The 14,762-nt window shown below is 44.3% G+C and overlaps 1 protein-coding gene across 1 annotated transcript in view; it reads left to right on the forward strand.

The window, feature by feature from the left end:
- The window catches only part of TDRD9 (tudor domain containing 9), a gene marked incomplete at its 5' end in the record, with an annotated part of 108,532 nt that overhangs the window by 65,039 nt on the left and 28,731 nt on the right, over nucleotides 1–14,762 (forward strand). The window contains 10 exons of the mRNA XM_079698870.1: nucleotides 4,698–4,795; nucleotides 5,340–5,471; nucleotides 6,424–6,589; nucleotides 6,678–6,741; nucleotides 7,041–7,104; nucleotides 7,511–7,555; nucleotides 8,239–8,292; nucleotides 10,505–10,621; nucleotides 12,113–12,220; nucleotides 14,213–14,313. Of these exons, the coding sequence (XP_079554996.1) occupies nucleotides 4,698–4,795; nucleotides 5,340–5,471; nucleotides 6,424–6,589; nucleotides 6,678–6,741; nucleotides 7,041–7,104; nucleotides 7,511–7,555; nucleotides 8,239–8,292; nucleotides 10,505–10,621; nucleotides 12,113–12,220; nucleotides 14,213–14,313 (949 nt within the window). The remainder of the gene's footprint in view (nucleotides 1–4,697; nucleotides 4,796–5,339; nucleotides 5,472–6,423; nucleotides 6,590–6,677; nucleotides 6,742–7,040; nucleotides 7,105–7,510; nucleotides 7,556–8,238; nucleotides 8,293–10,504; nucleotides 10,622–12,112; nucleotides 12,221–14,212; nucleotides 14,314–14,762) is intronic.

A 14,762-nucleotide genomic window follows, 5' to 3' on the forward strand; every position in this document is an offset into this window, starting at 1 on the left:
GGACAGCTGAAGGACTGCTCCAAGAATACCTGTTGGGTTGGGTCATAAAGCTACCACATCAAAAAACAGAATAGGGGCTTCCCTGCTGGCGCAGTGGTTGAGAGTCCGCCTGCTGATGCAGGGGACGCGGGTTCGTGCCCTGGTCCGGGAAGATCCCACATGCCGCAGAGTGGCTGGGCCCGTGAGCCATGGCCGCTGGGCCTGCACGTCTGGAGCCTGTGCTCCACAACGGGAGAGGTCACAACAGTGAGAGGCCCGCATACCGCAAAAAAAAAAAAAAAAAAAAAAAACCGAAAAAACCCCCAAAAAACTACAATAGAGGCCATATTTATTGAATGCTTGCCACAGGCCAGGCACGAGTCTAAGTGTTTTCCATGTACTTACACATTTACCCCTCATTCCCCCAGTGAGGTAGCGCGCTGTTAACACCCCGACTTCTCAGTGATGCAGCCGATACACAGAAGGAGTAGCCTGCTCGGGTTACCCTGGGAAGTGCTGGGACCGAGACTAGGACCCAGACGTACGGCTACAGCCCGCAACTTTAACCATGTTGTCCTGTTACCTCTCTTGAAATGACTTGCCTGGAGAGGGATTAAGAGAGAATGATTAAGGGACTTACCTGGTGGTGCAGTGGTTAAGAATCCGCCTGCCAGCACAAGGGACGTGGGTTCGAGCCCTGATCCCACAGGCCGCGGAGCAACTAAACTCATGCGCCACAACTACTGAGCCTGCGCTCTAGAGCCCGCGTGCCACAACTACTGAAGCCTGCACGCCTAGAGCCCGTATTCCGCAACAAGAGAAGCCACCCCAATGAGAAGCCCACACACCGCAAGGAAGAGTAGCCCCCGCTCACCGCAACTAAAGCCCACGCGCAGCAATGAAGACCCAACACAGCAAAAAAAAATTTAATTAATTAATTAATTTTAAAAAAAGAATGATTAAGGAGTCACTGAAATACGGTCATAGAGAGCTTCTCATCACCTTTGAAAAACCTTATGTATTGTTATAATCATCTCAAACCCCCCCCACCAAAAAAAACCCAGAACATAAAACTATGCTTAGAAGAAGTGACTAGAAATATTGTTAGCCAAAAATTTCATTTGGTTTTTGCCATAAGGTATAATGGAAAAAAGCCAACCCAGTAGATATACAAAAATGTTTAAAGTGATTATTTTTGGGTCAGTCTTGAGATATAGGAATTGTATCCTTTGTCTTTTTGTATGTTCAAAATTTCTATGATTAGAAAATTTTTCCCATACAGGAAGTTGCAAAAATAGTACATAGAGTCCCTTGAACCCTAGCCCCAGCATCTCAGCTTGTTATTGGTGACACCTCCTACCTCGGTGCAGCGTCAGCCCAGGCAGCTGATGTCAGCACAGGGCTGGACCGCGGACCCTAGTCAGTTGCCCAGGTTCACACCGTGCAGGCTTCTCTCCAGTTGATCCCATGTGTAGCCACTGCCACGGTCAGGACACAGAACTGTTCCAGCTGCCTTGAAGGAGCTGCCTGGTGCTGCACCTCTAGTCACACTGTCCCCTGCCACTCTGTGCCGACCTCGAACCCCTTCTTCATAGCCGTATCTGCGGCCTTTCAAGGACAGTATTTAGGTGGAATCGTACCGCATGTAACCTTTTAAGACTGGCTTTCTTCACTCACTGTAGCGTCCTTAAGCTCCATCCAAGTTGCTGCATGTGTCAAAAGTTTCCTTTTTATTGCTGAATAATATTTCATTGTATTTTGAAAATGAGTAAAGGGAAACCTCTCTAAAATGGAGGGGGAGGTCAGAAGGGGGCGCTCTTGTGCAGTACCACTTGAAGTACCACTGGAGCTCAATTACAGGAAGATGCCAACTTCAGATGCCAACAAGAACCAGCAACAGGAAAGAAGCATCAGTTATAGGCCCCAACAGGAAAAACTGTGCCTTGCATCTCCCACAAGAAATCGTCTGCCCCAGCAACTCGGCCAATGAGAAACCATCCCCACCCTGAACTCTCGCTTTTCTCCAGTGGACTTATGTTCAAAACAACCCCTCCCAGCTTCCTCCTTTTTCTCTATAAAATAATGTTCCTCTTCCTTATATGGGACTTGCCTATGGTTTTTGCCATAGCTTGCTTGTCCCAAATTGCAACTCTCTGCTATTTCTGAATAAACCCATTTTGCTGGTAAAATTACTGTTTTTATTTATTTATTTATTTTGAATATTTATTTATTTGGCTGCGCCAGGTCTTAGTTGCAGTACGCGGCATCTTTTAGTTGCGGCACTTGGGATCTTTTAGTTGTGGCATTCAGGATCTAGTTCCCTGACCAGGGATCGAATCCAGGCCCCCTGCATTGGGAGTTTGGAGTCTTAACCACTGGACCACCAGGGAAGTCCCAATTACTATTTTATTTTTAAGGTCAACAGTACCATTCACCTGTTGAGGGACATTTGAGCTGTTTCTAGTTCTTGGCAATTACAAATAAAGCCACTGTGAATATTGATGTACAAGGTTTTGTGTGGACATAAAATTGCATTTCTCTGGGATAAAAGCCCAGCAGTGCAGTTACTGGGTGGTATGGTAAGTATATGTTTACTTTTATAAGAAACTGCCCCAAACTATCTCCATGGTGGCTGTACCATTTTACAGTTGTACCAGCAATGTGTGAGATCTGTTTTTTTCACGTCCTTGCCAGCATTTGGTGTACCACTATTTTTTATGTTAGCCATTCTAAAAGGTACATAATAATATCTCATTGCAATTCTAATTTGCATTTCCTTAATGCTAATGAGGTTAAATATCTTTTCTTATGCTTATTTGTCTTCTGTATCTCTTCAGTGAAATGTCTGTTCAAGTCTTTGGCCCATTTTCTAACTGGATTGTTTGTATTTTTATTGTTGAGTTTTGGGAGTTCTTTATATTATATATACTAGATATAGTCCTTTATTAGATAGGTGGTTTCCAAATATTTCACCCAGTCTATATTTTGTCTTTTAATCCTCTTAACAGGGTATTTCATAGAGAAAAAGTTTTAAATTTTGGTGTGGTCTAACTTATCAGTTTCTCATTTTATGGATCATGCCTCTGGTGTCATGTGTAAAACTCTTCACCTAGCCCTAGGTTGCAAAGATTTTTCTCCTGTGTTTTCTTCTAGACATTTCATAGATATGTTTTGCATTTGTATCTGTGATCCATTTGAATTAACTTTTGTAGATGATGTGAGGTTTGCTTATGGATGCCCAGTTGTTCCTGCACCACTGTTCTCCTCCCATTGAAGGCTTCTGTACCTTTGTGAAACATCGCTTGGGTGTACTTGTCTGGGTCTATTTCTGATTCTTCATTACGTTCTATTATCTGTGTGTTTTTCTCTCCACCAATACCACACTGTCTTTATCTCTCTATAGTAAGACTTATCATGAAACAGATGGATTACTCCCACTTTATTCTTCATTTTCAGAATTGTTTTAGCTGTTCTACTTTGCCTTTCCATATAGACTTTAGAATAATCTTGTCTATATTCACACACAAAAAAGCCTCCTGTGATTTTGCTAGGAATTGTGTTAACCTGTACATCAGTTTGTGGAGAATTGATATATTTGCTGTGATGAAGCTGCGTATCCCTGAACATAGTGTGTCTCCCTTTATTTAGGTCGTCTTTGATTTGTTTAATCAGGATTGTGTTATTTTCAGCCTACAGATCCCTGTATATGTTTTGCTAGATTTACACCTAAGTATTCATTTTAATTTGGAGGGAGTATAATGAATGTGATGGCGTTTTTAATTCCGGTTTTCACATGTTCGTTTCTAGTGTATAGAAATGTGATTGATTTTTGTGTGTTGGTATTGTGCCCTGTGACTTGCTGATTTCACCGACTAGTTCTAGGAGTTGATTTTGGTTTTGTCATTACCTTGGGATTTTCCATTTAGACAGTCCTGTCATTTGACGATACGGTGGGTAGATGGTGGCGGAGGCAGCAGTCTGGACTCTGCCCTCAGTCTCCTGTGGCAGGACAGGTGGGTGGGGGCAGAAGGGGACAGGGGTCCAGGCTCCACAGGTGGGGAAGGAAAGCTCCTCCCTGGGCTGCCCCATTTTTTAAAAGCTGAGTATTTGTGAAGGATCCCCCCTCCCCACCTGTCTCCTCTCTCTCAGATTTTATTATGTTTGGGAATAAAGGAGTTTCCATTGCACAGGCAATACCATCACAAGAGAACAGTCGTTTATGGGATGGTCTCCGTGGTCCAGGCCTGGTTTTGAGCTGTTTGCATGTGATCACTCATTTCATATGAAGCCATTGTCTTGAAGGACGCCTTTGCAGAGGTGTTGGGATGGGTAGCAACCAGCCATTTCACTGGGGCTTCTCTCGCCAGCTTGATTACTTTCGTTTGGTGACCTCTGTATTTTTACCAGTATGAACTATGCATTTGCAGGAGATGTGTGGTATTTAAAATGTTTTGATTGCCATTGTATTTTGGGGCCAAGGTGGTTCTCTTTAGAAATATGCATTGGATTTTCCACTATACATCACTGAGTAGGAGTCAGCACTTAATCTGTATATAGAAGATCACTTCTAACGCTTATTCTGAAGTTTTTACCAAACTGACCTGGTTTGGTAGAAGATAACGGAAGTTTTTCTTAATATTTAATGGTTATTCTTAAATATATCTTTATGCTAGTGTTAAAGTAATTAATGCCAGAGTTTGAATGTTTCTCCTTTGCAGGCCGTGCTGGACGAGTGTCTAAAGGATACTGTTACAGACTCATATACAAGGATTTCTGGGACAACTCCATCCCCGACCATGTCATTCCTGAGATGTTGGTAATAAACTTTGGTCATCTTTATGACATAGTTTGTTTTTTGTAGACAGTTTTGCTAAATAGGTTAATATAATTTTGAGTGTCATATGATTTTGATTCCAGAAAAATCACTTCTGATCAAGCTCATCTTTAATCACAGAACTGGCTTCTATTCACTAAGCACCAGTGAGGGACTTCACACCCATGTCACGTTTCTGGCCCTGTAGGAGGACTGTCCACAGACGCTGTTGCTGTGTGCTTTTATAGTTCGTGCTGTGGACCTGGCTTCTGTCTTTCCTCTCCTGCCTCTCTCTCCTTTCTCTCCCCGCTTCCTCTCCTTTCTTTCTCACCCTTTCCCTTTTCCATCTTCCCTTCTTTCTCTCTCTCCCTCTCCTTCTCTTCCCCCATCTCTTCATCTCCCATTTCTCTCTCTCCTTCTCCCACCCCTTTCTCTGTTTTCCTTTCTTCTTTTTCTCTCCTTCTCTCTCTAAAGTACTAGTCATGTGAATAGGTTAATTGATTTACTTATTTTTACTGTTTCTAAATTTAAGTTTTGTTCTTTTCAGCGTTGTCCATTAGGAAGCACAATATTGAAAGTGAAATTACTTGATATGGGTGAACCAAGGGCTCTGCTGGCAACAGCCCTTTCTCCACCTAGCCTGAGTGACATTGAACGCACCATCCTTCTGCTAAAGGAGGTGGGACCATCTGATACTTGTTCATGTTAGGAAAAGCTAAGATTTTTTGGGTGAATTTTAGAAGTTTCATACTGTGGATATCTTTAAGGTATTTTGACAGTTGTAAATAATCAGCATTTGCTTGGAAAAGCAGGTCATGACTGATTTTTGATTCCAGATTTTATATATGTTGTTCAGACCAGCTTTGTTCATTGTCTGAAACTGAAGCTCCTACTCTCTCGCCCCGCCCCCCGGGGGGGATTGCTGTTTGTTGGCGGGGCTGAGAAGCGCGGGGTGGGAGGTGGCAGCCGTAGACCTCTGCTCTCCTGCCCTGGCTCTGTGAGCCTCCTGCCCATGGCCCCTCCAGTTCTGCTCTCACCCTCATGCCAGCCTCTCCTCTTCCTGTCGCCGGAAGCCCTGCCCTGCTCCCGTGATTCTCTGACTCTCCTCCGACCCACGCTCCGCTCTCGCTGCTTGCAGTGCCCAGTGCCCCGGCCTGGGCGCCTCCACCTGTTGGGGCTGTGGACATCCTGCCTCGGGCCCTCAAAGCTGGGGCTGCCTCTGATACCTTGGGTACCTGCTTGGGCGTCCATAAAATACACTTAGTCGAGTTGAGGATGTCGTTTTCTGTGCACAGTCTGTACGTTTTGGCTGAGTGACCACGCGACGTGGTGGTTGGAGGTTTGGTTTAGTGCTGTGCGTGCCATGTTCGTTAAATCTGGGACTTAAGTAGACTTCTGTGGGGGTAGCTTGAGTGTCACCTCCCAGCATTAAAAAATAATAAAATGTGTTCTGAATATCAAAAAACGAATTAAAAAACTTCAGTATCCATCTTTCATAAGTTGACTTAGGTATCTTTTAGAACCTTATTCACCAAAATTTGGTCGTTTTCTGTTTTAAACTCCCTGCCTTAAGGAAGAAAAGAGTGTGAATAAATCAGTGCTTGCTAACTGCACTAATTTATTTTATAAAGGTTGGAGCACTTGCGGTGAGTAGGCAGAGAGGAGATGAAAACCCCCATGATGGTGAATTGACCTTCTTAGGAAGAGTTTTAGCCCACCTTCCTGTTAATCAGCAACTTGGTAAACTCATAGTCCTCGGACATGTGTTTGGATGTCTAGATGAGTGTCTTATTATAGGTGAGTGTGGGAGCCGAGAAGCGGTAATGGAGGGTAATGTAAGGCTACTCCAACAGTCTTATCTTCTCTTTGTTTTTTCTCTTGTTAGCGGCATCTCTTTCTTTGAAGAATTTTTTTGTGATGCCTTTTAGGCAGCATCTTGATGGATATAGGTATTTAACTTCATATTTTTAAAAGTCACTGTGTTGGGGCTTCCCTGGTGGCGCAGTGGTTGAGAGTCTGCCTGCCGATGCAGGGGACATGGGTTCGTGCCCCGGTCCGGGAGGATCCCACATGCCGTGGAGTGGCTGGGCCCCTGAGCCATGGCCGCTGAACCTGCGCATCCGGAGCCTGTGCTCCGCGACGGGAGAAGCCACAACAGTGGGAGGCCCGTGTACCACAAAAAAAAAAAAAAAAAAAAGTCACTGTGTTGTAATGGTGTCAAGTGACACTGTTTGTCGTCTGTTTATAGGAGCAAAGTGGATTTCTGTGGCAACAGTAAGAGTGACTGTGCTGCGCTTGTTGAAGCGTTCAGGGTAAGTTTTCCCAGCGTGAGCTGTGAAGGCGGCTGCCACCGCTTGTCAGCACATGCCGTCTCCACCAGAAGCACCGTGAGGGTTGCCGATGTCCATTAGTAAGCAAAGTGTGTTGGGAGATGGGGACTTCCCTGGCGGTCCAGTGGTTAGGACTGCACACTTCCACTGCAGGGGGCGCAGGTGCCATCCCTGGTCGGGGAGCTGAGATACTGTAAGCCTCGCGGCACAGACAAAAAAAAAAAAATTGTGTTGGGAGAAGTAGATGAGGGTGGGAGTCCAATTCTATGAAGTAGATTGGAAAAATTAAATTTGTAAATTTTCTGTGGTCAAAACGTGTTGAAATTGGACTTACTCTATTCACTAACCAAATTTTTTTATTTTGAAACTCTGGATCGTTTGTTTTTAGGCTTGGCAGACTTGCAGACAAAGGGGAGAGCTGCGGCATCCGAAGGTCGGTGAGCTGTTTCTTTGTGGATGGCTGCCCGTGTCGTGGAAGCTTCCTGAGCCTTCTCTAGCTCAGCCTCAGCGCTCTGTGTGAACTGGCAGTGTTCAGCCTGAGCGGAGGTCACTGTAGACGGTCCTTAGGGTCCGCAGGCCAGGGCAGCTCCTGGGCCCACCTTCAGCTGTAGTCACTTCCCAGAGGCAGCCGCGCTGCCTGTCGCCCACCCCTGGGTAGTAGTGACCCTTCCTGTGTCAGGAGCCTGTTAGCTGCCAGTACTAAATACCTGTGGGACGTGCCTCGGCATGTTGGCTCAAAAGTAAGAAACCCAAAGCTTTTCCTTCTGCTGTTTTCAGCAAAGTTTTAGAAAATGGGCTTGAAAAAACCAACCTGTTAGCCTTCATTTTTTTGGGTGGGCATGGTTGCGTGTTGTTCTTCTCCTTCTAAACTGACTAGGGTCAAAAGATTTTTGATAGGTCTGTGTGTTTAAATTTGCCATGCCTAGATGTATCCTTAAAATAACTACATGAGTTACTCGTGAAAGGCACCTTTTACAGAGTCAGCCATATTATTTTTCTTGTTGGTATATATTCTTTTTGGTATATAGTTTTAGCTGAGATATATGTATTACAGTAGCCAAATTAGCTCTCATTTGTTACATTAATATTGAATATTATCCTTTTATGTATTTAAAGGATGAACTTGACTGGGGACGGTTAAATTACATTCAAATCAAGAGAATTAGAGAGGTAAGTTATAAATTCTTTGAATGCAAGTAAAGATGACTTATCAAATGTTTATCAAGTACCAGCAATACCCAGGGTAGCAGAGAGTATCCAAGAAGTACATCCTCGTTTCCAGCTTTGGTAGAACTTATGTGTTCCATTCACGGTTACAGTTGACTGCAGCTGAAGGACACAGATTAAGATCAGCAAAGGTAAGAGGCGGGTGGGAGGAGCCAGGAGAGACCAGGTGCCGGCTTGCAGCCGTCCTCTCCCGGTGCAGTCTTCTGGGCAGCACGATGTGTGACAACCCGCGTGAAGTACTGCAAGCCAGGGAGGCTGTCCCGAGCCTTGGTGTCCAAGGTTTTATTGAGGGTTGGTTACATAAGTGTGGGGTGCCCACATGGCTGACCTTAACTTCCTTAGTTTTTAACCTCTCCAGAGGTTACTGATACTGTATGTCCCCACCATTACAGAAGTCACATTGCTACCATGAACTGTTTGTTGTGTCCAAGGCCTCAGGTAAACAAAGTCACTCTTACAAGGCAGGATATTCCAAGGGCCTGGAGGTGAGCTGCCAGGAGCCAAACCTTTCTTTGGAATGTCCAGGGTGTGTCCAGGGTGTCCAGGGTGTGTCCAGGGCCTGCTGACTTAATCCTTTATTGCACAGTTTGCAAAACAATCTGTCTGTTTTATTTTTATTTTCAGAGAACTTACTCTTGGTTTGATTTGTCAGTTTTACTGTGCAGGTGTTTTGAGGGAAGGGGAAAGGTGGAGGATTTCAAAGGATTGATTTTTAATTTTTTCCATTAATTTAGTTTTTCTGTGTCTATTGGTTTACGTTTTTAGGCTTACTGAGATGAGAATTTAATGTATTAATACTTTCAATCTTTCTAATTAAAGGTATTTAAAGCTGTGAATTTTCTTATGAGTACAGTTTGGGGCACATCTCATTGATTTGTGACATGTAGGGATCTCACTGTTATCCCTGTCTGTAACTTATTTTAGTGTTCGTTTCCTCCTTGATTCAGAGTTTTTAGAAGAATATTTGAGTTTCCAGGTAGAAATATTTTTAGGTATCTTGTTTTTTTGTTAATATTTTTGTTTTTATTGCATTTTGATCAGAGAAAGTGACTTGCATAATTTTTAGTTGATTTTTAATTAGAGAAATTGTATGTATCAATACTACAGCCTTACAGAAGATTTTTTTTAAAATAAAATTATTTTTTATTTATTTATTTATGTCTGCATTGGGTCTTTGTTGCTGTGCGCGGGCTTTCTCTAGTTGCGGTGAGCGGGGGCTGCTCTTCATTGAGGTGGCTTCTCTTGTTGCGGAGCTCGGGCTCTAGGTGCGCGGGCTCAGTAGTTGTGGCACGCGGGCTCTAGAGCGCAGGCTCAGTAGATGTGGCGCACGGGCTTAGTTGCTCCGTGGCATGTGGGATCTTTCCGGACCAGGCTCGAACCCACGTCTCCTGAGATGGCAGGGAGATTCTTAATCACTGCACCACCAGGGAAGTCCCCTCTTTGCTTGTTTTTAATCACAAAAGAAGTATACGTTTATGGCAGAGGTTTCGGAAGTGTTTAAAGGACTTAAAGCAAAGGCTGTGATCATGGTCTCCTGTTCCTCTGACACCTGTAGATGACTGTGTTTGTGCATTTGCAGTGGTTTCCTGTGTGTGCGTGTGTGCTTATAAACTGGGATCATAAAGCATATACAGCTTTGTATCCTGGTATTTTCTGTTAATATTGTATTGAGCATCCTTTCCATTCTTTATTAATTAATCTTTAATAAGATGGTTCTTTAAATGAGTTTTTAAATATTTTCATTTATTTTTTGGCTGCATTGGGTCTTCGTTGCAGTGCACGGGCCTCTCATTGCGGTGGCTTCTCTTGTTGCGGAGCATGGGCTCTAGAGCATGTGGGCTTCAGTAGATGTGGTGCGTGGGCTCAGTAGTTGCTGCTTGCAGGCTCAGTAGTTGTGGCACACGGGCTTATTTGCTCCACAGCATGTGGGATCTTCCCAGACCAGGGCTCGAACCCGTGTCCCCTGCACTGGCAGGCGGATTCTTAACCACTGTGCCACCAGGGAAGTCCTAATAATATGGTTCTTAATAGCTGTAGTGTTTCATCCCATAGACATACTAATGCTTTCCCCATTATGTACTACTTTTCTAGTGCATTCGCTATTCTGAATAATATAATCACTTGGAGACATCATCTCCCAATGTGTTTTTCTTAGGTGGCTGAATTATATGAAGAATTGAAGACTAGAATCTCACAGTTCAACATGTATGTTGATTCCCGGCGGCCTGTCATGGACCAAGAGTATACATATAAGCAACGATTCATCCTGCAGGTACTCTGGAGTTTCCTGGATGTCTCTTCCTGGTTCTTTCTGCTTATTAGGTCTTGTGGTTTTGACAGTGCTTATTTCCTCCTTTTTTTTTTTTAATGATTTGGAAAGCTTACAGTTATTAATTAGAAATCTGACGGCTTTTTAAAAAAATTTATTTAATTAATTTATTTTTGGCTGCGTTGGGTCTTCGTTGCTGTGCACGGCTTTCTCTAGTTGCGGCGAGTGGGGGCTACTCTTCGTTGCGGTGCGCGGGCTTCTCATTGCAGTGGCTCCTCTTGTTGTGGAGCACGGGCTCTAGGCACGCGGACTCTAGAGCGCAGGCTCACTAGTTGTGGTACACAGGCTTAGTTGCTTCGCGGCATGTGGGATCTTGCCGGACCAGGACTCGAACCGGTGTCCCCTGCATTGGCAGGCGGATTCTTAACCACTGCACCAGCAGGGAAGCCCTAGTTCCACTTTCTGATACAAATCATGCCTCACAGGAGATCTTAGGTCCATGGTGTTCGTACTGTGTTTGGGCACCAGGGAAAACTCTGGTCTTACCTAGTTTAGGTTTTCCATGTCATTGAGTTGATGATCCAGACCCATTTCTAATCTCTGGAGTAGTGTTTCTAAAGACTGCTAAATATTATTACTGCTTCTGGAGAGATCCTTTTGTTTTGGCTTTTAAGAAAGTAAAAATGCTCTTAATATTATTATGTGGCTCTTCCCTTGCACTGAAAAATTATTTTAACTTTGGAGGCCATGATCAAATTAGCTTGTTGGATGGAACCTTCTAGGCATTGTGTAGAGGGAAGTGTGTCCTAGAAAGGTGGCCAGTGCTTCTGATGTAGGGGCTCAGAGGAGGAGTACCTCTTGTATGTGTCAGTGTGTTGGCTGATGCATACAGAATTGGGTTCTAGGTGGATCCTGTAAACTGGGGGATGCTGGGAAATGGACTGTTTCTCTGGATGTAAAATTACTTGAAGTTTAGGAGAGAGTCTTCCATGGGTTTATGTTTCATATGGTATATTTTTATTGAAGAAGGGACTCTTCGCAGCATGCTTTTAGAAGTGAATATTGGATGCAAGCCTGCTGCTCTAAATCTAAGTGTCTTAATTGTAATTTTATCTAAACATTTGGGAAAGGACTTGACCCATAGAAGTAAGTATGTCAGGGAAAATGTAGAAAAAGTTGGCTAACCCCCGGGGCTCTGTGTGTTCAATCATTTGTATCCTTGTTCAACTCACCACTGTTTTCTAAACCTCATTCTGAGAAGTACTCAGGCTCCTTGGAGGAAAGACCATGTAGAAAGTGTTTCGGTTTTGGGGAAGTAACCAGAATTGTGACTTTCTGCTTGATTGGTTTAAAGGTCCAGTGTTTTTTTTTTTTTTTTAAACATTAAGCTCATCTTTTATATTGTAGATGATATTCTGGGATGAGACTAGTATATTGGTGAGATAAAATGATAAAATAATGCTGTTACTTCATGAAAATAAATTTCTCTTCCAGGTTGTATTGGCAGGTGCTTTTTATCCAAATTACTTTACTTTTGGGCACCCCGACGAAGAGATGGCAGTGAGGGAGCTGGCGGGCAAAGACCCAAAGACAACCATTGTGGTAGGTGGAGAGATAGGCAGCCTTCTCTGGGGTGGAGGCCGGGTGCTCAGTTTTCAGATGAGCTTCATTCCAATGTGGCGAACACGGAACATTTTATTTCCCCACTTGCCTCTGTTTTTTTTATAAGTACTAAGTGGATTTTTTTCCCCTAAAGTGAATTTCATGGTTTGTCTGACCTTTTCACATGCATCCACTAGTTCCTCAGTCTCGCTTCCTGTTTTGCAGACCTGGCCTTAAAAAAGAAAGCCTAAAAAAAAAAAAAAAGAAAGCCTTGCAGAGTTAGGTATTCATGGCTAACCTTGACTGCTGATGTCCCATTTTGAAGGATTTAAGATGCTTCTCCATAAATTTAAGAACATTTAGTTAATTGACAACTTCATTTTACACAAAGTAAAGAGTTATTTGGTTGGCGCCTTTGCACTGTGATTTAAACTCTGATCCCTATTCATGCTTAATAGAATCACCTAGAGAGTGTTTGTTTATTTTGAAATTCAGATTTGAGGCCCCGTGGCACAGAATCTGAAGTAGAAAGTGTGGCCTGGAAATTAGTGTTTAACATGAGCTTTGGGCACATCTGATGGTCAGTCCCAGGCACTGACTATCAGATCAACATTTGTGGACCCTTTGTTTAAACCTGAGCACAAGATCACTTCAGGGTAGGCAACTGGAATAAAGCATTTGGGAATCGGGCTTTTAGCGGACCCTGGGTTCCATGACCGGCCTGTGTCTAATAAAAAGGGGGTAGAGAGCGCTTGGCAGAGTTCCTGGCCTAAAGTAAACACGCCGTCATTGCCAGCTCTTACTCCTCTTGTTTCCATCACACTGTTACTGAAGAAGGAAGAGTTCACGAGGGAGAGGGTCTCTGCAGAGCGCTGGAGCGGAGCTGGTGCTCACATTGGGGACCAGAGGCAGCTGAGATACAGTTTGTACCTGGGGGCGGGTTTTACCTGAAGGGGCGGTCATTGGCTCCTTATTGCTCTCGAGGAAGTGTGGCTGGGCCTCTGTTCGTACTGAGACCGTCATGGTGGACCAAGCCCTTCTGGTTGGCTTCCTCTCACGCCTTGGTGGGGCTCCCTCCTGCCCTGTGCACCAGAGGAGGGACCCCACAGCACATTTCCTCAGACGTGGGCTGTGCTTGCCTCCTTCAGCCACCAGGCAGCCTGTTCACCTTGCACTCTGGGGGCCAAAAAGTTACCTGCTGTATGTGTTACAAAAACTAAGTGTGGCTAGTGTTTCCGTAGCGCTTATCATCTGAGAGGGCCTTTGTCGAGTGCTTGTTACTCATTCTTCTCTGAGCTTCACACTGACTCTCTGAGTCGAGGACTTATTGTCCCCCTTAATTAGTGATGTGGCTGTTGGGTCCTAGGGTGGCTCCATAACTTTTTGCCTGCAGAACCCTGACAAGCCAGGACTTGAGCTCAGACCTGAGTCCCCAGCCCTTGCTTTTCAGCCACCCACTGCCTCTCATGGAACTGTGCTGGGCCCTGAGATAAGCAGGTCACAGGGCAGGGGACTCCCAGTTTCGCGCCGGAGCTCGGAACACAGATTGCCCTGATGGGAGGGAGAAAGCGCTCGGAGAGGGAGGGGTTGCTGCAGCTCCTTTCCTGTTAGTGCAGCCTGCGTGCGGGGCGAGGCGCACCCCCTCCTCCACCAAGTGGTGCATCTCCCTTTAACGTTTAAGGTCCTGCTGTTGCCTATATAGAAATACTATGTTTTAAAAAGATGTATTTAGTCAGCTTGGTTATTTTAAGGTAAAAATGAAAAATAAGTCTTAACTTTTTTGTATCAGACTTTTGGACTCTTTTAACAGGGGAAGAATTAGCCTTTGTTTAACATGTATTATTAAAACTTATAATTTAGAAGTCATTAGTCCTTAAATACCCTGCTGTCGGGTCTACGCCTTGTGCTTAAAGACAGCGTGCTCTGTTTTTGTAAACATTATGACTGTGAGCTCTGTGTTTGCTCCTGTTAATGCATTGTGGTGTTTTACAGCTGAAGCACGTTCCTCCCTATGGATTTCTCTACTATAAACAACTGCAGTCTCTCTTTAGACAGTGCGGCCAAGTCAGATCCATCGTGTTTGATGGTGCAAAGTAAGTAGTGTATTTTTGTAATCCACCGCAATTACGAAAGAACCACGAGATTTTATGTTTACAGGGGCTGATTCCTTCAACTTGGGGGCGTGTGGAAATGGGTCGTCAGACGGGCTGCTGAGGACACAGCTCTTAAAGCACAGCTGTGGTTTATCTTGTTGTCAGGAGCAATTTATCTTCTCTTTCAACCACGTTCCTCCTAAAGGATGTCTGGTGCCGAGAAGGTTCAGTAGCGCGATGAGGTCCAGGGCTGGCGCTCTGGAAGTGCCCTGCACTCGGGCGTGGCCGTCCGAGATTTCACAGTAAGTCGCCGGCCGCCAGAGATGCCTGCAGGAGAGTTTATCTGCTTATAGTTACTTAGAACTTACATGTTCTAAATATTTTTGGAAGACAGATATTGCAAAACTCAGTTACATTTGGCCTATTTTAATTGCAGATAAGGAATAAGT

The sequence above is a fragment of the Hyperoodon ampullatus genome (genome assembly GCF_949752795.1).
Source record: "Hyperoodon ampullatus genome assembly, chromosome: 3".
Lineage (NCBI taxonomy): Eukaryota > Metazoa > Chordata > Mammalia > Artiodactyla > Ziphiidae > Hyperoodon > Hyperoodon ampullatus.